Here is a 22,172-nt window from a genome sequence, read left to right as displayed (position 1 = left end):
GTATACCATAATGATGACCAAAAGAGGCCTAAATATAAATGGCGAAAACCTAAACAATCTACGTTTTGCAGATAATTTGATTTTGTTCTCAGAGGACGCTGGAACTCGAGGGGTTAATGCTTCAGCAACTATCTGATGAAAGCACTAAGGCAGGACTGACAATGAATCTAATTAAAACCAAAATTATGACGAACGCCCAACAAACAGTAACTAATGGAAAAATAATAGTAAATAACGAAAGTATAGAATATGTAAAAGGATATATATATTTGGGCCAACTGATATCTACAGATGATTGCATGAAAAAGGAATTAGAACGAAGAATAACGAATTCTTGGAAACGATTTTGGTCTCTTAGGGAAATAATGAAGGATAAAGATATGCCAATGAAAGGAAAAAAGAAAATATTTGAAATATGCATTATGCCATGCTTACTATACGGTTGCCAGACATGGGCGTTGACAGAAGCACAAGAAAGCAAATTAAAAGTCTGCCAAAATGTAATGGAACGGAGTGTTTTAGGTATAAAAAGGAAAGACAGAGTGAACTTACGAGAAATTAAAAAGAAAACAAATTTTAAAAATGTACACACAACTTACAAACAGCTTAAATGGCGTTGGACTGGACATATGTTAACGGAAAGTAAAGAAAAATGGACTAAGTTAGTAACCGAATGGTACCCAAGAAACAGCAAAAGAAATAAAGGCAGACAACCAAAAAGATGGGAAGATGACATCAAAAAAATAGCTGGTCCAGTATGGACCCCTCTAGCAAAAGATAAGAAAATATGGCACTCTTTAGAGGAGGCCTTTGTCGACAGACAAGCTGTTTCACACAAATATCTAGTTGCCGATGAATAAACATAAAAAACAAACAAATAAAAAAAAAAATTAGATTATTATTATTGATATTAATTATTAAAAATCAATTTAGTTTATAGAAAAGGCAAGTTATATAATAATTGTAAAGAACAGCAATAAAGACTATTTTATTTATTTTATTATTTATTAGTATAGTTAGATTTAAAAAGATGATAGCAATAAATGTTTATGTTTTACTTTTATTCTTCCTACATTTCATATGTGATCCTCCGTCTTCCATTATATTTTATGGAGTTAAGAAAATTGAATCATTATCATTTACTGTACGTGAACTTGTCCTTAAAAATATTGTGATTAGTTTAATAAATAGTAAATAAAATACTTCACAGAAGATTTTGTAATTTGTTTATGCTTTTATACTTAATGTTAGTCTATGCCAAAATTGTACGTGTGTCAATTTTGTATTGTCATTTGTCATTGAGCAAATCATGTTCATGGATTTAATCGTGTAGTGGAAATATATTTTAAAAAAACTTTGTATATTTTTCATTTAGTGATATATTCTCTGTTGTGAGTTGTAAGTAATATTCATTTATGTTCTGAACTGATTTCAAATATCCATCAAACAGGCTATTTGCTATTGTAAGCACCTACTCATGGCATCTACTTAATTGTCTTCACAAAACAAGTTTCCTACGTCGATTTAATAGTACATAAAAATGCTATTTATTCTTATTTTCCTGTAACATAAATCTAAAAATATAATTAACGATTATTGCCCATTAAAACGTTTTGCTTAATTATGTGCCTATTTTTTTATATAAATTTTTATTTGTGCTGATTTTATTCTTTTTTGCTTAAACTTTATTTAAAACAATTGAAATTCAATCTGAGGTCTAATGGATTAAAAACGTGTATTATATATTTTAGTCGTACTTTTTATCTACTGATATGATATCACAAGGTGAAAGAACTACTCTTATGTATCATTAAATACATAGTATATATAATCCACTTATTACATACTTAAAATATACAGATATTTTTAAAAATATTAAAATCCGAACTTGTACATATGTCTTCTATTTTTTTTTTAATTAATTTATTCAAAAACTTAAAAGATAAGAAAATCCATGTCATTTGTATCTATGTTAGAAAAAAAATATATGTATAGTCTGGCAAATATGTTATTGATAATGGGAAGCACGCGCGGTAAATTGCGCAGCATATGTATGCGCAGAGAACGTTCGATCAGTGTTACCTGTTATGTTGTTTTACCTCACGCTTAGCAAATCATATTTACCTATACGATAATTAAAATATCTGATCATGTTTATGTTGAAGTAAATTATACAAAACGAAAATTTAATGAGGATATCTAAATATCGCAAAATAATCAGCTGTTTTATACATTGTTGTCGAGAATAAAATCAAGACTAGCCCGAAAAGTATAACATTTTTGAGTCAATAAATAATTAATCAATTTTAAGCTTCTGCTTATATAACTAATGGCACATGATATTTACGTATATGTGTATATACTATATACACACTTATGTACAACATAAACATTCAGTGTGCATAATACAAGCTTATAAACTATGCAATATGAATAAAGAAATATCTGGCAATATTTAAACTTTTTAAAGATTATATAAAAGAAAATAATATTGGGTAAATTATTTCAATAAATTTTGAGGTACAAAAAATGAGAGTGCGGTATCCCTTTGCCATAGTTTGCCATTTGCGTCAGTGTGAGCGCTACGTCCTTACAGGAAATTCGCACCCACACATGTTTAAAGGTACTATCGAGCTCACACTATATTGTTCAAACAAGAATATAATTAATTGTAAACAAAAATGCCTTTTACCGTTTTGATTATTTGCTTTATTATTTGTCAATTTTTATTTTTTACTTTTTTGCATGCATTAATTAACGTTTTAAATAAAACGGTAATAAAATTTTGATTTAATTTGGAGATATAATTTATTAACATAATTTATTGGTTAAGACCTCTATTTCCATTATTTAAAAAAATTTTTACTTACCCATAAGTTGATTTTGCATGTTGCCTAACGCCAAAATCTTGTATTTGTTTGCTTGTTTTATATATTAAATTTACTTTTTAAATTTGTATGTGGCCTCATTATAATAATTTAATTCAGTTTTTTATTTAATTTTTCAATTTACCATATGTTCATTTTGGTGTTTTTTACTAATTTTTATAATATTACTAGAAAAATATGTTCTACTACGCCATTCCGTATATATGATGCTATCATATGATATTATATTCATATTTCATAGTAATGAACTGATAGCGTTGCACTCGACTGTACCGTAGCCCGGTCACACCCCGCAACGATTCCCCGCGAGCCCTTACGGGGAATCGGTCCGGCGTGAGCGGGTGTCTATGTGCAGACATCAAAATACGCTTTCTGCGCAATTTGCCGCGCGTGCTTCCCATTATCAATAACATATTTGCCAGACTATAGCTTATTTTGACTTAATTTGATTTTTTTAAGTTATATTTAATTGGCCTTGCCATATCTGCAGTTACAGTTTCTAAAAAAAGAAAGTGAAGGTTTTTTGCTTTCCCTGACACACTTTCTGAGATGGACATAAACTATCTCTACAGATTTTTTGTATAATATTAAAATATATTTTGTTATACTTTTGGAAAGCTAATGTATTATACTAAATAACTTCTACCTTTATTAAAACATGTAATTGCCCCCCTTAGTTTGCTCTATTTTAACAAATCTATCTAATGAGATCTATACCTAATGAGATTACTCATTAAAACAGTACACATTTTGTACTGTTACTCATTAGGACCTAGTAGGACTATTTTACTAATAATTTCCAGTAAAAATCTATTAAATAATATATAAATAACATCCTTTTTATAATCAATTTAAAACATTCGGCTTTATATACTATATTGTTAGAAATCAGAAGTGTTTAACATTTAAAAAAAAATACATGATAAAAACACATATTGTCTATATGTTTCTAATGTATTCGGATAGAGGTTCTACGTAATTGCAATTATTGATATGTATCACTCAATAGCAATACTTCACACTGGATACCTTCCAATCAGGACTACTGCCTACAAGCAACTGCCCCCGATTGACACAATTCCACTGATTTTATATTCTTTTTCACCTACTTCTACCTTCTGTTGCTGTACTCACAATGACTTTATTTATTGGAAGTTTAGTGTAAGGCCATTGTACAGAGTACACTGCTTCTGATTGTAAGTGATATGAGATTAATATTTTTATTTCCTTAGTCTGGTAAAAAGATAAAGTCGGGCACTGAGTTTCACTAAACAATGTAAGAAATAAAAAAATGACATTTCTTTAGATTTCTTCTGCCTACTCTGCTATATGCAAGATAAAAAATAAAATCTTAAATAGTCATAGTACTGTGATAAAACATATAGCCTTAAGTATTTATAAATGTGTGTGCACCCTATCAATCTCATTACAGCTAATTCCATTACCAATGTTTTAATATTAAATCTCTGTATATTGGCTTTAACAAGTATATTTAGTTTGATTTTTTACATCTGTTTTAGCTAAGATTGCTAATTTATAGTTTAAAAGGTTTGATGTTATTCTTATTCTTTTGGTAAGAATACAAAACACCACATTGAATTCCACCATTCAACAGTTTAGGTTCTCTCTGCTGCCAGTGCTGTGCGGGATACAAATGTGAAGTTTTTTTATTAATTGATACATGATTTTTACAGAAAATGGCAGAAACAGAACCTAACCAGCAAGCTGGAGACACCGGCCCACCGAAAGGCATTCCCGCATTAAAAGCTCATGTAATAGCAAATAAAATAGATGTAGCATTGTGGGGTATTCGTGTACTCACAGTCCTTTGTACATTTGGATATGTATTTCCTCTATTTAATAAGTAAGTATTTTTGCTCATTGCTCTATGCTCATTTAAAACCCATAGATTATATGTTAATTTTATTGTTTGTTCTGTTTGGTAAGGCAAAGGGTATTAGGTTTCATAAGTCAATTATTGTCTTTTACTAAATTTCTCTGTCTTAGAGTTGAATATGAAGAGAAGCTACATTATTCTGCTTTTCTCGTCCATATTCCTAAAAAAATACGAGTTTCCACTTAAATGTCACATATTGGAAAAGACAAATTAAGGACAATTAGGCCCAAAAAAAATTTTTATGAGCACAAATACAAAATCGTTCTGAATACTAATAAGTGTACATGCATTAACATTATTTTTCACTTTTTTACATGTAATGATTGTACACAATCCCTTGTCTTCATGTCCGGCATTTTCAATATTGATGTCCCAATCGTCTAAAGTGAATCACTCTAGAATCACTTAGCATCACCACTTACCTTAATAATAGACAATCGATCACACGTGCTCGTCTAAATATAAATTTAATGTCAACCAATTTATATATCGCAGGTTATAAGGTTTATTTATAAAAGACAAGGCCATTGTATGAAAATCTCTTTATTCTTTTCTGATAATATAGAAATACGTATTATAATTGGGAATAATTTTGAACTACATACATTAGGCCTTCGTAGCGTAGTGGCACTTTAAACGCGATGGTTGTGGGTTCGATCCCCACTCGGGTAACAAAGCGAAACGCGGTCTTGAGTTCTAACTCAACACCACGCACGCAATGTCTCGAAAATTAGGCGGAAATTGTCTTAGCTCTATATTCCGTCTTCCTACCCTGCTATAAGCGATATATTTAAAAAATATTAATTTTATCGCTCGCTCTCATTATGCGTTAGTTGCACAGTTCTGATACATTAGATTTGTTTATATAGAAAAAATTGTGGGCGCCACCCATTATTCCATTTCTTAACAGAAAAAACACAAAAAGTAATTTATGATAAGTTTTCAACTAATTAACATAATATAAAACTCTTTCGATACTGAGTGACTGACAATCTGAAAACTGAAAAAGAAACTTACTTAACTTTTGATAGTTTTGACTGCTCTGCTTAATTGAGGTGCGTGCGTTGTAATCGGTAACTGTGGCACAATTACTGCTAATTGTACTATTTTCTACTTATGTAGTACCGTGACTATTTTAATTTCTGATTGAAACTGTTTAAATTATATCCTCTTTCTAAATTCTAATTATTTTTCCAAAGTATATTTAAATGGATGGGCCCGGACTTTACCTTTGAACAGATATTTTCGTGTAAACATTGTTTTTATAACTTTTCGGGACGTTTTTTTTATTAGTAACCAGACTATACTATGGTGGGCTGGGAAAAGCTAATGAAAAATGTAATAAAAAGTAGAAGGCTTACCGTAATCAAAGATATTTAGATTGGGCACGTGAGGTTTGATAAGAACAAGGTCATTTTAAACTTGACTGCATAAAATTGTGATGTGTAAATATAATAAAACTCAAAGTATTCTTTGTTCAACTAGGCCATTATAAGAACTTTTGAAGTTAAGAGTTACATGACAAAAGTGTCAGTAATAAGAATATAAAAATGACAGAAGTTTCTTATTGTAATTTCTGTCATTTTTATATTCCCACGTTAAAAATTAAACTAATGATTTTGACCTTAGTAGGTCCTTAACATTTTCATAATACAAAAATTCTTTTTCAGCCCCGTCTCAGCGTTCTACAAAGCGCTCCTAGCGAACGCCGCGACGTCAGCGCTAAGACTCCACCAGCGTATACCGGCAAGAGAGATATCGTTATCAAGGGAATTTCTAAACAGATTCTTCCTAGAAGACAGTGCACATTATCTATTCTATTCGTTGATATTTATGAACGTGGCGCCCAATTTGTGTATCCTTTTTTTATAATAGTCATATTCATAAAAGGACAAAAGATGAAAAGTGCCTTAGTTGTGGTTTGTATGATTAGAATTAAGATTAATTTTATTTTATGTGTAGTAGTATACACTCAAAATACGATAGAGTAATTCAATTCTAACATGGTAGAAATGTAGCTACTGGAGGTCAGCTGTATTTGAAAGGGAATGGGGAAAGGGGAATTTTAGACCGTTCCAGGTCAACACCAATAAAGCCAATACGAAAAAAAAATAGACCAACAAACCCCATCAATACATTTATTGTTGTTATAAAGATCAGTTACAATCAACAATTATGAAATATACTAATTGTAGAGTGTAACACATGACAATAACTTGTTTATACGCAATGTGTAACTGGTGGATCAGGTTATTTTTAACTAATTTGAAAAAAAGGAGGTTATCAGTTTGACCTGTGTGTATGTATGTGATATTATTGGAATTTTATAATATTTGAGTTTGTGATCTACCTATCCACACAAGTGTGCTGCGCAAGTGTTTGTCCATATTTCTGGAAAACTAAAATGCATTCCAATTTTTTATTTCCTTTGCATCATACGAAAGTTATAAAAAAAGTTGAAGGTCACGTTTTTCTCAGGGTTTTATATTTGTCGTATACTTTCAAGTTTTTGCCTCGTACTTTGATTTGCATACGAACGTTAAGAATTTATATGTACAAGTAATGGAAATAAAACTATAAATATTACAAAGTTATACCTACAAATATTTTAAAATTCCGTCTATTTTTTCGAATTTCATTTAGAAATCCTGTACGTATGTTGTTCATATGTTGTTCATACATATCCTCAATTGAATGATTTATTCAATAAATTTTAAAAAACTTACAATCGTCGCGTTACATAATTATAACAGTACAAAATACAAATTTACTATTGAGATGTACCGTAAATAAAGTCTTATAGATGTAAATATAATTTATATTAAATATGCTCATAAAATTCTACAAGGTTGCTTACTACAATACTGAATAATGAATTTTTTAAAATGTTTTTTTTTATTTCCGTGGAACTTTAAATTTCGATTGTAATAGATTGGATTCCTACTCGTGGGAATGGCCTAAATTATTTTCGTTCCCTACCTCTGTGTTTTACGCAAAACTTTGTCTTAGACAAAACCAGGCGTTAGTTAGGTTACATCACTCAATGTCCATTGTCTCGAACCGAAAGTAATAACTTAACTTAAAACAGCAACTTCATGCTTTTCTCATATAGGAGAGTATTCAGAGAGAACGTTGTGTCAAGACACTTCATTCTCCGCTTTCCGCTCGAATCCGAGACATGCACAGTCCGGTCGACTAGCTGTTGCCACCGTTGTGGTCTCTGCCTACCCTGTTATATGCGAGAAATGCGTGTAACTAAGATCCTATCACGATATCATAATTAAATACAACGTTAAATAACAAAATTAAATTCTCGTAACTGAAGTGCATTCATTCTAGTGTGAAATAAATTCAATGAATAAAGTTGTATTTAATTTCCAATTCAAATTATTATACCAGAAGTAAAATGCAATATTATTATATTAAACCGTTGTGACGCAGCGGTACAGCCCTCGTCTCACTGTGAACGTTTGTGAGTTCGATGCCCACTCGGGGGACTGATTTTCATTTCCCCGTTCTGGTAAAAGAGTGTGATGAACACGTTATGTCTTGAAAATTGGGAAACTGGGAAACGAAGTGTTTGAACACTATCCCTCTGGCTATTCCGCTATTTGTCGGCATAGCGTAAGGCTAAAAAAACCAAAGGCTATTTAAAATAGATGTTTTCTCCGACCGGTTCGATAAATCTAATAGGTTTTGAAATACAACACGCAACATCTCTAAATAGGCGGAAATTGGATAATGTTATAATCGAATGATATATTTGAACTCACGGTATTAATAGTAAGCTATTGAGGCCGACGTCGCGCAGTGGTGCAGCGTCTGACTCTTAACGCGATAGTTGTGGGTTTTATTTCTTCTTAGATGAATAATAATTGTTTACTTGTCATTACCTCGTCCTGGTAGATAAAGCACGACGTTGAGTACTGCCATTCAACGCGCAATGTCACGAAAATTGGACAGAGCTTGGGGAACAGGATCCTCCTCTTCCTAGTGTGTCACTGGTAAACTCTATATGCCTTTATACGATGTTACAAATTGTATTTAATTCTGTAAAGTTTACTAAAAAATAAAATTATATAAAGATTTATTCAGTATAATTATTTCATAAAATATTAATTATAATAAAACAAAAATTATATATTATTTTCATGAAAGCAAAGATGAATACAATAGAATAAAAAATTACTTGTCACGTGACAAACCGACGAATGTATGCGTTATTGTAGAATTGGTATAAAAAGTAACTTCGTTACGTTGAAGTGTTATTTTCAAGTAAACATTATTATTTTAGCCATTTTGTATATAATGTATTCTGAATTATGTCTGACGATTTACCTAAATAAAAGAAATTATGATATATATGGTAGGCAGAAAGAAGTCATACATATAGTACGTCTTAAAAAAATAATTATTCTGTGAAATTTCTGTTTATTTTTAATATGTACCTTTTTTTATTATGAATATCAAGATGAAACACACAAAATGGCTTACAAAGTATACAAATATGCCCGAATCTGCTTCATTATGTTAATGTATTCGAGAATAGAGATCTCATACGTACGACGACTAACTTAATTACGTTTGTTGTAACCTCGTGAGCGTGAGATAGATGCGGTTGGGTTGCTTCCATATGTTTTGTACTAAACTTTTTAATTCATATAAACCTAGTTTTTCTTCTTTTGGCGTCTTTTATATTACTATTTGTCTGATTTGTTCCTTTCTTTTTGTTAGAAAGGTAATGCGGAACGGAAGCTAATGCCACAATATATTTTGAATACCAGCAATTTGAACTCTCACTCAAATACAATTATACAGAATATATTAAATTCATATTAATGAATATTTAAAATTTATGAATATGTGAAACATAACGTAGGTACAAATTTGGCAAAATAAGAAAAGACAATTTAGACAAAAAACTAGTATCTACCCAATATGTCACTTCAATTATAAATTTTGCCCGTCTTAGAGTAATTTTATATTGAAATGGATTCTAGTACGCTGCACTTTTTCTATTCGGACAATAAAAGATTTCTTACATTTTTAGATAACGCTAATTGAAAAATTCAATATGTATAGAGTTGACAGAAGTGTCGTCACGTGACTTCTCAACGTGAGCGTCATTGCTAGACATTTGAAAGTATTAGTTTAAATTAACATACATTGACTAATATATGTATGTATAATGTAAATAAAAATTATTTCAATTTATTAATATGAAAATGTATCTTAACCGTAGAGCAATAATGTTTTTATTGCAACCTAATTTAGATATGCTTACCTAATTACCTAACACCTAATTTAGATTGCTTAACCTGTTAAAATTTATATGGCACGTTTAGTCACTAAGTATTTTTCTAATATAAAAACATTCAATACATTTCGGTGCTGGTTTTTCTGGTGCTGAAACATAGCTAGGTTGTTATAGATGTTTTCGTAATAGACAGAGGGAAACTTATAGTTAGGATTCTCATCTTTCGTCTATTTATTTTCGAGACATTACGTGTTAAGTGGCAAAACTCAACGTAGCACTTTGTCTACCGGAATAATAATAGAAGTAATATAATAATATAAATAGTTGATGGATTAATAGTAGATTCAGGTCTAATTTATAAAAAAAAAGTGTGAAAAAGTGAATTATTTCAGAATTTATTTATTTGTGTGATAACGTCGATCTCATCGTTACGTAACGTACACGTTTACACGTAGATGTACAGTAGTAGAGTCAAGGAAAACTGGTTAATTGTTGTACGTTTGTCGCTTTGCATTTATACAGCGATTATATTGTGAGACTTTTTTGTTTCTTATTAAATTATAATTATTATAACTTTAACCCCTCAATAAAAATTGTCAATTGTGTTGTTACTTTTGAATTTTAGTAGTTAATGTTTTTTTTTCTTCATCGACGTGACATCGTTTTGTATGAAAAGTCAGCGACGCATTTTAAACAGTTAAATTCTTTATAAAAATTGTAAAGTACCCATGTCAACACAATTGATTTTCAGTCAAAAAAAGTAAATTTCTACAGTGCGTAATAAATATTAATTTCTACCAGAATCAGATTTTGGTCCTTTCGTTGGTCTCAAATCACAATTAAAAAAAGATACAATTATTATAAATGCAATATTTATTATATTGCATTTAAAATTTATTTTTTTAATTTATATATATTATTTAAATAAATAAAATTTTTATTTATTTTATAATATTATTTATATTTATAAAATAAAATTTTTATTTATATTTATATATATTATTTAAATAAATATATATATTAAAATACTTTAATTAGTATGGTCAGTTTTAAAAATGTATTTTTAGACTGAAGCGCTTTTGCTTTTATATCTACGCCTCATTTCTCCGTATAAAACACAACAATATTGTTAAGTAAACAAGAGTTAAGGGTTTTAATAACTTATTAGTTTGACCTACAAGTGCAGCTAACATTGTTAATAGGTAGTCAAGTCATAATACGCTTGTATCGATCTTTGTGAAAAACGCTTGTATCTTTGTGAAAAACCATGTTTAGTGTCGTAAGAAGTAAAAATCATTATCTTATCGAAATAATGTAAAATAATATTTAAAGGTTGTAACGCACGGAAGGTTGTGGGTTCTGTTCCCGGTCTGAAAAACAAAATGCGGCGTTAAGTTCCGCCACTCAACAGGCAATGTTTTGTGTTAGTGTAGCGGAAAATTTCTTTAAGCTAGGTTCATTATATCTGCGTTGCTGAAAAAACTAAAGACAGCGTGAAATATGAATGTTATTTGTTTTCATTACTAATTTTGAGATTTATATATTGACATTTTGAACATAATGTTTCTTACAATGGAGTACAGTGATATTGACACCCATCTTCCTATTCGCTCTACTCCACGCGGCGTCATACTCCCTAACAATACTAGACGTAAGTATTTATACACACTTTTTTATGGAATTATTTATATTAGATGTATTATTTTCTTATTTTTATTTCAAGTGAATGTAAAAAATATATTTTTTTAAATTAGAAAGTATGAATGTATGAATTTTGCATAAAAAATAAATTTAATTAGATTTCTTTATGTAGTAATTCATATTCAAGTTTTTCAAATTGTATTAGTTCACCTATAGATACTTTTTCAAATGTTAGTCAAATTATAATGAGGCTATTTAAAACATCAAATGAATATGTAATATAATATTTTTCAACAAATTTCAGACGTTAGGACAGAACTCAATGTGGGTGGCGCGACTCCTGATCTCACTGGTGGAGTTCCAGTCCCGCAACATCCTGCGCGCGGCCGCTCTCGCTGAGATCGTGTTGTTCCCGCTCGTCGTGCTTATGGCCCTTATGTAAGTTTTTTTAATCAGCTTCACGCTGTATCCCGCACACACAAGGATAGGCATAGGGAACCTAGCGAAGAAATGGCTATATAAATTTAAATAAATATTTCATCTCCTGGAGTGGGGATCGAACCCACAACCAGTCGATTTTATTATTCTATACGGACAAAAACTGTTGAAAATCATCGTTCTATCATCATCGTCGATTCTATAAATTAACATCATTGTACAAGTTGTATTCAAAATTTGAATTAGGGGCAGGTGTGAATGCGATATGTATTTGATATTTTAATTTTCTTCTGGCAATGAGGCAAAACGCGGCGTTGGGCCCACCGCCACTCAACACGAAATGCCTCTAGAAATCAGCGGGTAGTGGGGAAATAATGGGAACGGAGTGTCTTAACACTAAATTCCCGGCTTCTCTCTTACCCTGCTTTGTGTGGGAGACAGCGTGAAGTTAAAAGAAACTAAATTGGAATTGCACTTTTTTAATTAAGTGAATGGTTTGCTGAGCATGAATATAGATATATATATAAAGTTAGATGAATGTGTTTTTACAGTGGGTACTGCGGCCTGATGACGCCGTTCGTGTACTACTACTTCGTGACGTGGCGCTACACGTCGCGCCGCAACCCCTACACGCGCAACACGTTCCGCGAGCTGCGCGTGTTCGCGGAGAGCGCGGCCGCGCGCCCCGCGCTCCCTGCACCACTGCGCGCTGCCCTGCTCGCTGCCGTGCGCCTCGCATGCCGCGCCGCGCCGCCGGCGGACGTGCCCGCGCAGTGAGTGCAAGGCAGTCTCGCACTTCGTTCTCTTCGTTCCCACACAAATTAATATACTTTACATCTCTCGCTATTAAATATAACTGAATTCACATAAAACGCATTTACTCTTTCAAAATAATCAATGAAATATTCTTTACACGTTTATGTTTGTATTAAACTCATGATGCCGCAAAACCTCTTTGTCATATTTACTATAAGTAAAAAATACTGTTATTTATATTACATTCTATATTTTTATATAATAAATAAAAATACATGTTCATATAAAGCGGGTATGGGTTTTTAAATTAATAAGTTTTTGTTTTTATCTGTCAAAGTAAACTTATTCTAATAAGTTTGGACAGAAGATTTAAGGTCTTGAATCTTGACTTATGTATTGATATATTGGAGAACTCATTTTTTGGTTAGTTTTAAGGGATGAGACGGTATTATGATTTATGAACAATCTTGGTCCAATTTAAGTTAGATATAGGAATAGTCTAATTGAATTTATATAAGACAGATTTGTTGTAAATTTCCTACACTATTTCTATTTAAATACGCAGAATAAGTGGTTCCATGAGCCCTCAATATAGACAAATAAAAGTTTGAGGTAATTTTATAATATGAATTTCCGTTACGTTTGTGTTTAAGTATCTGCACGTGGTTTGGGTGAATGTAACCTGGATTTTTAAATATAATGTTGGTAAGAAGATTGTTGTTTTATTTTATATGGATCCTATTTAAATATTTTTTATTGTCAATGAATTATGATTTTTATTATTTACAATGATTTTACGCATGGCAATAATTCATATTTTTTTGACTTAAGGTATTTGTAGTATGTATGAGATTATTTAGTTTATTGACAAACAAAAAACTTTAATAGCTAAGGTTACAGAATGAATATTATATTTATGAAAATTAGGCTTAAAGCTACGATTAATATTGTATATATCTTTTTTTCTTAAGTCTTATAACTCTCTTTTTGGAAGGTTTCATTATCCACAGAATTAAATACACTACTTGCCAAAACTATTTTGTTACGTATGGAAAGTTCCGCGTATTAAAATTATCTGAATCGTATTTGACTACAACAATACAGCAAACTGTTATTACTCTAAATTAAAATTTATAAAAATACTATGGGAACGGATTTGTCCGCTTGAACTATACAAATATTTGTTAAATATATTAATTGAAAATATATTATTAATTATATGAAATTATTTTCTGTTTTCAATAGTATCGAAAACATAAGCCTAAATAATCAAAATAAGTCAAATAAGATATAAATAAAGGAAATGCCCGAAGTAGAGCGAGCGGATACTTATGGTCTTGAATAAGATTTGTAGAAATTTATATGAAAAGTATAATTTAAAACGAAAATACAAAATAATTTGCATAGTTATTTTGTAAAATTACGAATGTTAGTTATATTATAATAGGATTATAATTCAATGATTGGAAATAAAACACAAAATATTTTCAATGTTTATAATAGTAAAGTCTAAGCAGTGGCTGCGACGGGCGGCGGGAGGGGCGCGGGCGCGGGCCTCACGTCGGACGTGGGCTCTGAGGGCACGGGCTCGTCCTTGGGCTCCGTCACCAGGATGTGGTCCGGTTGGGGCTTCTTGGGGCCGTTCTTGCCTTGTTGGTCCCATGGTAACATGATTTTCACCTGCAATTGTTGAGGTCATTAGTTTTGGCTTATTAAGCTTACAAAATTAAACATTACTGTTTTTTTGTTTTAAATTGACGTAACAAGAAATAATTATATATTTTTTTAAATTTAATGTTATTGTACTTATAACAATATTTGTAAGAATATATAAATATTTTGGAAATTGTATAAGCATTTGAATGAAGCGACATTAAAATTGAAAAAATATTACTGACTGAAAAATATTCTTCTTAAAAAATATTACTGATAGTACTGTTACTTATTTAAAACAATTAATATTTGAAACTTATTGTCATGTTAAGATCACATAAAACAAGAACTTGTATAGACAATTTCTCAAAATATGTAAACTTGTTCATTTTCCACATCAAATTAGGTCACATATCATTAACAGGCATGCAACCCCTGATTGAGTGGAATGAAACAAATAGAAAAAAACTATGCAATAGGGATGCCTTGGTATTTGAAGGAGTGCTTATATTTATTTTTCCTACATACTGTAGTATAAGGGTAAATTTTAAGACTTGTTTTCTGCTTTCTACTCAAACTCGATCTGCATGCACAGTATCCGAATTAATGTTGTAATTAATTCTGCCTATCCAGAATGAGAACATGAAAATAATTATTTCAAGTCACAATTATTTCCTTTACAGCTAGTTTTGCATATCAAAATGCATTATAGGAGTACCATTATTCCTATAATGCATTTTCATATTACGCAATTTCAATCCCTCATATAACACAGACATTTTCCCCCATATAGCATTGCTGAATTCCCACATTATATATTATATAAAACATATCTAATTCTTATACATTTCTTATCATCAATTTTAATGTATTTCATTTTTTATTTTTAGTTAAGAATTTTGTTTTTAATTTGTTTCCTTAGTGTGCCACTATCCCCTAAGCACCCATTTCTAAAGATATTTTTATATATAAGAAACTATTAAAAACATACAAAAATCAAATATATAAAAAATCTATAACATATCTCACCTTGATACCAAGCACTCCCTGTCTAAGCAGTACATGACGAGTAGCAGTATTAACATAGTCATTGCATGGGTCTCCAGAGTGGATCATAAGACCATCAACAAACTTCATGGACTTAGCTCTTTGCCCTCTCAGTTTACCGGACACTACAACCTCACATCCCCTGGCTCCGGATTCCATGATGAATCTGAGTACACCATAGCAAGCACGGCGCACAGCTAGTCCTGAAATATTATATTGAGTAAGTATTGAGAAAAAATATCAATTAGTTGTAATTAATTTTATCATTCAATTTCATGCCATATCTTGCAGCGGGGTAAACAGAGAGAATCTGTTTGACACTTTCTGTCCATTGCATGAGTGGAAAAATTAAATGTTACTTTATCATGTCTGAGTGACTAAAGAAATGAAAAAAATACCCTAGTGGTCATTTCACAACATCACATTAATGTCAAACACTGTTTCTCTTCATGATTCTATATTACTTATTATTTATACAAACCGAGGCCAGTCATAGTGCAGGGGCACAAAGTGTGACTGTAAATGCAACTTGTTCTGGGTTCGATCCCGAGGGAATGAAATATTTATTTAAATTTATATTTCCATTTTTTCATTCCAGTGTCAAGACAAAACAAGGTGTTGTGGTCCGCCACTCACCACTCAATGCCTCCAGAATTTGGCGAAGTGGGGAATGGAGTGTCTTAACACTAGGTTCTCTCTGCCTACACTGCTGTGTGCGGGATACAGTGTGAAGCTGATTATTACTAACCTCCTGAAGTTAAATCTATATTCTGATATAATCTCCATACGTCAATATTATATCATAGTTACATTGCTACAAGATATGTAAAAAACGAACCTCCTATGAGCTTGTATCTCAAAGATTCAGCCTGAGCGATGGCACACAGTCCTCGCGTGGCGACCTTCTCAGCGTAAAGCTCAACACTCTGTTCAGGGATGTTGAACCTCTTTTGCACTACAGAGGTCAATTCACGGATTCTGCGGCCCTTCTCTCCCAACACGCTCTGTGTCCTCGTCGCCATAATGATGATCTCTGAACGGGTTGGCGTGACGCGCACCTCAACGCCGGAGTAACCATCCTCAGCAAGCTCCCGAGTAAGGAACTCGTTCAATTCGGCTTTGAAAACTCCGTCACCGACGAACTGTAAATTACCGATAGGTTATGTTATGGACACGAAAGTTTTTGATTTAAAGTTGTTGGATTTCACTATTGAAAGATAGCATAGAATGCATAAAGATAGATAGAAACTATTTAATTATTATACATTAAAAGAAAGCAAGCAAAACAATGAAACAACTAATCACTATTGTATATCACATCCACTATCATCACAATTTACACTTTCGAAATTTAACTAAATATGTTATAAATGTATCCGAATAGTATAAAGGCATGTTGGAATTCAATTATTTTGGAATTTTAAATACGAAATTAAAACATACTTTTCGCTTTTTGGAAATGTTGTTCACCGCCATGATTGCAAAGGAGCGGAGAAAACTCAAAAGACATGAAACAGAAAAGTTAACGTCAATGTCAAACTTTGCCGTTCGGAAGTCTCTTATTTGTCAAAATAAAGCTAACTGTTCACGTTGTTTATGTGTATTCAATTTTTGTAGCGATACAATATGTTTCTAGCATCTAGCTGTACTGTTTTTATGTTATTTTTTCTGAACGCCTCACTCCATGATAAAAGTGATAAAAAATAAATGATTAAAAAAGTTGCTAATATAAAAAAAAAATATTTATTTATAAATTTAAATAAACTATATTTATATTTGTACCTTTGAATTAGATAAACAGTTACGATTATATAGAAATGTAAAGTAAAAATTTTTTTTTAAATCCTATAATTTGTTAGTATTGAAATGATATAATATTTGGGAATAAGATGGTTTAGTGTTGCGTTTCTGTGTTTTAATATGTCAACTATTTGATAAACAATTAGTATTAAAAGTTAAGAAAATTATTTAAGTAATTTATGATATTCGATTCAATGATATGAATTCTACAGACATTGTTATATAATATTATTTATATGGGGATATTATATACTATCAGCGTATTACTTCTATAGTTATTTTTATAAAATATATTACCTCCCTTAATCGTGATCGATATAACCTTTTTGTGGTTCCTTTACTTTTTATTTCACGGTTCCCTGAATAGGATATAGTTGTTTTGTAGCTTCACGTTGTATGCCGCATCTAGGCATTCCACATCTAGATAGGCAACCTACTTGTAGTTCAGCGGAAATTGCCCGTCGAATCGTGTGTTGGGTGGACGAGCATCAGTGGCGTAGCGAGCTTAATTCGCACCTGGGGCAAACTACTTTTATAGCGCCCCCCATGCGAAAATAATATAAGTTCATATGTATGTTTAAATAGTTTTGCGGACTATTTGGCACCCCTTTATGAGCGGCGCCCGGGGCACGATGCCCCCCTTGCCCCTCCTTCACTACGCCACTGACGAGCATACAGCGCTTAGTCTTTTTATCAGAGCGGAGAAATAAAAATGAATTTAGTTCATTCTCCCGAGAGGAAATCGAACACACAACCGCCGCGTTTGCGTTTTTATTTTGGGCACCCAATATGTCTACTGTGAAGTGTTTCAGTATCATCTATTTATTATGAGATCCCTGTATAATTTCATTTCCTTTTGTGTATATAGAAATATATCTCAGTGTGAAGTATGCACCTTATTACTTTATTGTTTTTTTACTTTTGCGTGTCATGTTTAATCAGCAGGTATTTATTTTTATACACGACAATATACGAGATATTAATATAGAAAATAAAAATACAATTTACTCAATGCAATTTATTACCCAAGGTCTTTTCAATACATACAAACGCACCATATACTTAGCATAACAATTTATTGTGGACAAACGTGTCCTCAAGTAAAAATTAATGTTAAAAGCAAATAAAAAATATTAGATTATTATTTTTATTGAAGGATTTAGAGTGTTGATACTCATAAAATTTAAGTGTAGTTTTCATAAAAAGCATGTGCATAGAGATATTAATTTAGATTTTAGACAACTTACATTATACAATAGAACAATAACTAATAATTGATTTAGCATTAGCTACTACAGATACTATAATAAAGGGAATATAAGGAAATATTTTTACAAATAGCAAATTCAACAAATAAATTCGTTGGAAAATAAACTAGAAAGTTAGTTTATCAAGAATCGTAATATCAACTACACTTTTTTCTGCTGTTAACATCGCGTTCAAAATGTCCACAGATAAAAACAATAATTTAAGAAATAATTAATAATTCAACAATTTCTCCAATATCGTTCAATAACTCTACAGCGACTACGATTCTACAAATTATTCTAGGCTATGTTTCATTGACTAATACGTTCAACAACAATTCATTATATAGATATCACCTAAACTAGACGTCTCATGGCCAAGGCAATTCATACAAAAATCCTTATAATTACGTGAATAATTAGAATAAAATTACAGAAGCATTAAATACGTTAGTACGCATGAAAAGCGAACTTTAGGCATGACGCCATGTTGTAAGCTTAATTGAAAAAATTATACAATTTACTTATATTTTCTATATACTTTAGCGCAAACGTGTTTGGAATTTGCTTACAATTAAATGGACAGTGATTATAGAAATATACAGGTGATCTTACTCTACGAAATAATAATCTTATCTATTTATTCAAACATTCGCTTATGTTATATTATCTTAGTTTAATGGACAGATTTGCGTGTTAGCGTGCTTCTTTAAGCGTGCTGCGTCGGTCATGATGGTATGATTATGCCAAGTGCAATGGGTTTAGTAAATATATCTAATAATAAGCATGAAATCCAATTTACCAAGTTCTTTTCTATCTGTTTCGGTATTATTATTACCAAAATTTATAAAGCCACCTGATGGCAGTGGTGTAGTGTTGTCAGTATCGATTAATAACTAACCTATATTTTGGGGCGACTCTGTCCAAGGAAATTTGAATTGTTATTTCTTTCATATATTACTTTGTCTAAAAGTATACTAAAGAAAGTATCTTAGTTTTAATACCTGAAGGAAAAAGATTACGGATCTATCATAAGAATAGTTTTAGAGCTACAATAGAAAGCACTATGAGCCGGCTAGGGGCTTACTAGATAGACACTACAGTGGGACGTGAGACAAGGGTTCAAGGGTTATTTGTACAATTTTCTACAAGATACTACTAGAATTAACTAGAATTTTCTAGAATATTAAAGATTTCAACGTCTATCCTAGCCTAGTAGCGTAGGAATCGAAATGAAGGCAGAGCTATTATTTTATATATTAAGAACTGTTCTCTCGATCTGTATTTTACAATATTTTTGGCACAGATTTGAAGATATATAGATTTTTATGTCTAGAGTGCGGTTAAAGCCTAAATCACAGAACGGAAGGAGCGGTGCCGGTGTGGTGATGCAAAAATAGTTTTTAATATTTTACAATAAATACAATCGCGTAAAAAACTAGTATGGTGAGCCTGGTGACTCGGCCTTAACATAATTATTAGCGTTAATATTATATCTAAGTATTGACATATTTTTTTAGCAAATCGACTCGAGGCACTGACGTACCCATAAATGCAAAAAGCAAAAAAAGGCAAACAAATAAAAAGCAAGGAACATAAATAAAATTCATCGTAAGTCAATATGACCTTTTTAATAAAAACAAAAAAAAATTACAACAATACAATTCAATAATTTCATTAAGTACTTTAGCCTACCCTTCACCAAAGAAAAAAGGAACAAAAAATGGAATGTCTTGAAATTGATAATAGATAATACTCAAATTACATAGATAATAAATACCAATTCAATGTAAATGTCAAAATTTAAAATAAAAATATTGCACAACAATTTAATTAAGTACATAAAAGTCTCGGTTAAACTATAATAATATATAATAATGGACGTACAAGATTGACTAACAAAAATTATATTTAATACTTCATGAATTCAAATATATTACTTATGGCACTAACAATATAAAGCAAATTAAAATATCAATTTAAATACATAAAAAAAATAATAAACACTTAATATATATGTGGAATGTCAATGATTTTAAATAATTTCCTTACATCTAGATATTGTTTGCTGCCGTTTGCAGGAATTTTAATTGAACGCTAAACACTTCCAACATTTATTTTAATCTATGCTATTTAAATGTACTGATTTCTATTAAAGACTGCAATAAAAAAAAATACGATAAAAAAAATATTTCTTATAACATTTTTCATGTATTATTCTCTACTAAAGGTAGAAAATCATATAGTCTTAGAAACCGTCCCAGAGGCCTGGGTGCGTAACCGTTACGTTTTTACAATTATTTATACGTTTCCTAAAAAAAAAATACTTTGTTAATAGTACTATAATAGAAAACAGTATATTATATTTGTTAACGAATCAATAGCAAACTAACTTCTCACTACAACTTTGCTTTTAAATTTTAGCAATGTTCCTAAAGTCTAAAGCGAATATTCTTAAACACCAGCAATTATCTTTGAGTTTTCGTAAAATACATAGCTGCAACTTTTATAATATCAAATTATATGTATATATAGATATATGTAGTTTCGTTATTTAAGTTAATTATAAGTTATAATGTTATTAAGTAAATTATTCGATGTCGCCATTTAAGAATATTCGGTAATCATAAGATAATCGGGCAACACTGAAACGTCAAAATTGTACACGTCATCTTGACGGAACTCATTTCAATTTCACTATCTGCTAGACTGCTTGTCAGTTAATATGCATTACTTAATTTTTTTAAGCAAATAAAATGTTACAGCATAAGAAAAAATATTGTGATAGTAATAAAGTAAAACATAAAACATTGAATTATATAAAAGCAAATACATGAATTTTTAGTCTGATATAATTATCACAAAATCATGTGTTAAATAATTAAATATAATTCCTATAATTTTTAAATAAATATTTTTAGACTGTAATCGACAACATATTATAATTTCATTTCAAATCATCTATATTTGCTTTTATATGACTAAATTATTTAATTTCCTCTAACAAAAAAAAGAGTCATACGTCAAACAAACAATTTAATATCTCTGTTGATACTCATGATGCCAACGATTAAAATCTATATGGAACAGAACTAAAGACCCATTATCGAGTCCAGCCAACAAAAACCTTTGATCATGAGACAAAGCCAATCCTGTAACAGGCGCACCAGCAGGGGGAAACGCATATAAGGGAGCCAGTGTCACAGCCCGCCATACTTCCACGACTCCTGCGTCACCGCCACATACTAAATACTCACCGCAACGGGACAGAACTACACATTGGAATGTATCATGGTGGGTTTCGGCTCTTAAACGTCTGCCATTTAGTGAGAAGGCAGCAAGGTGGCCGCGTGCATATGACACTACTACTACTCCTTCCCGTGATAAAGCTAACTGTTGGGGAGATGAGACTCCTTCGGGTGGTGATAGAGAACGGAGCAGTTCTCCGAATGTTGTGTGGATAAGGACTGGACCGTCTGTAATGAGAATTGTTTGTTTAAATATTATTTAGGTTTTTGTTGTTTTTTGACATTATAGTTATATAGTTT

General features: G+C 31.1%; 3 protein-coding genes across 19 annotated transcripts in view; 1 reads left to right on the top strand and 2 right to left on the bottom strand.

Moving 5' to 3' along the window:
• Positions 1-1,239: 1,239 nt before the first annotated feature.
• Kr-h2 (transmembrane protein 33-containing Krueppel homolog 2) lies at positions 1,240-13,589 on the top strand. Its single transcript, XM_085196088.1, has 6 exons — positions 1,240-1,398; positions 4,583-4,752; positions 6,456-6,640; positions 11,626-11,693; positions 11,988-12,121; positions 12,673-13,589. Exons 2-6 carry the CDS (start codon positions 4,586-4,588, stop codon positions 12,896-12,898), a joined length of 780 nt encoding a protein of 259 aa, XP_085052214.1. The 5' UTR covers positions 1,240-1,398; positions 4,583-4,585; the 3' UTR covers positions 12,899-13,589.
• A 770-nt stretch (positions 13,590-14,359) lies between these two features.
• On the bottom strand, positions 14,360-17,179 carry RpS3 (ribosomal protein S3). The gene is made up of 4 exons (XM_085195743.1): positions 17,021-17,179; positions 16,416-16,719; positions 15,560-15,780; positions 14,360-14,557 (listed from the first exon to the last, which is right to left on the bottom strand). The coding sequence occupies exons 1-4, from the start codon at positions 17,051-17,053 to the stop codon at positions 14,387-14,389; spliced, it is 729 nt and encodes a 242-aa protein (XP_085051869.1). The 5' UTR covers positions 17,054-17,179; the 3' UTR covers positions 14,360-14,386.
• Positions 17,180-18,380: 1,201 nt separating this feature from the next.
• Positions 18,381-22,172, bottom strand: part of rg (A kinase anchor protein rugose) — a 424,034-nt gene continuing 420,242 nt past the window's right edge. For all 17 annotated transcript variants that reach the window (XM_085196877.1, XM_085196889.1, XM_085196885.1 and 14 more), the window contains one exon: positions 18,381-22,100. In XM_085196877.1, the coding sequence (XP_085053003.1) occupies positions 21,661-22,100 (440 nt within the window). In that variant the 3' untranslated portion in view covers positions 18,381-21,660. The remainder of the gene's footprint in view (positions 22,101-22,172) is intronic.

The sequence above is a fragment of the Heliconius melpomene genome, chromosome 13 (assembly GCF_056956725.1).
Source record: "Heliconius melpomene rosina isolate 202511_hmr_F chromosome 13, ASM5695672v1, whole genome shotgun sequence".
NCBI lineage: Eukaryota > Metazoa > Arthropoda > Insecta > Lepidoptera > Nymphalidae > Heliconius > Heliconius melpomene.
The sequence above is the reverse complement of the archived record's forward strand: the minus strand, read 5'-3'. Positions and strand labels throughout refer to the sequence as shown.

Coding starts and splice junctions, on each gene's coding strand:
- Kr-h2 (XM_085196088.1), top strand. CDS start 4,586: ATGGCAGAAACAGAACCTAACCAGCAAGCTGGAGACACCGGCCCACCG. Junction 4,753..6,455: donor GTATTTCCTCTATTTAATAA/GTAAGTATTTTT, acceptor ATTCTTTTTCAG/CCCCGTCTCAGCGTTCTACA. Junction 12,122..12,672: donor GTCGTGCTTATGGCCCTTAT/GTAAGTTTTTTT, acceptor GTGTTTTTACAG/TGGGTACTGCGGCCTGATGA.
- RpS3 (XM_085195743.1), bottom strand. CDS start 17,053: ATGGCGGTGAACAACATTTCCAAAAAGCGAAAA. Junction 15,781..16,415: donor GAGATACAAGCTCATAGGAG/GTTCGTTTTTTA, acceptor ATAATATTTCAG/GACTAGCTGTGCGCCGTGCT. Junction 14,558..15,559: donor AGGGAGTGCTTGGTATCAAG/GTGAGATATGTT, acceptor CAACAATTGCAG/GTGAAAATCATGTTACCATG.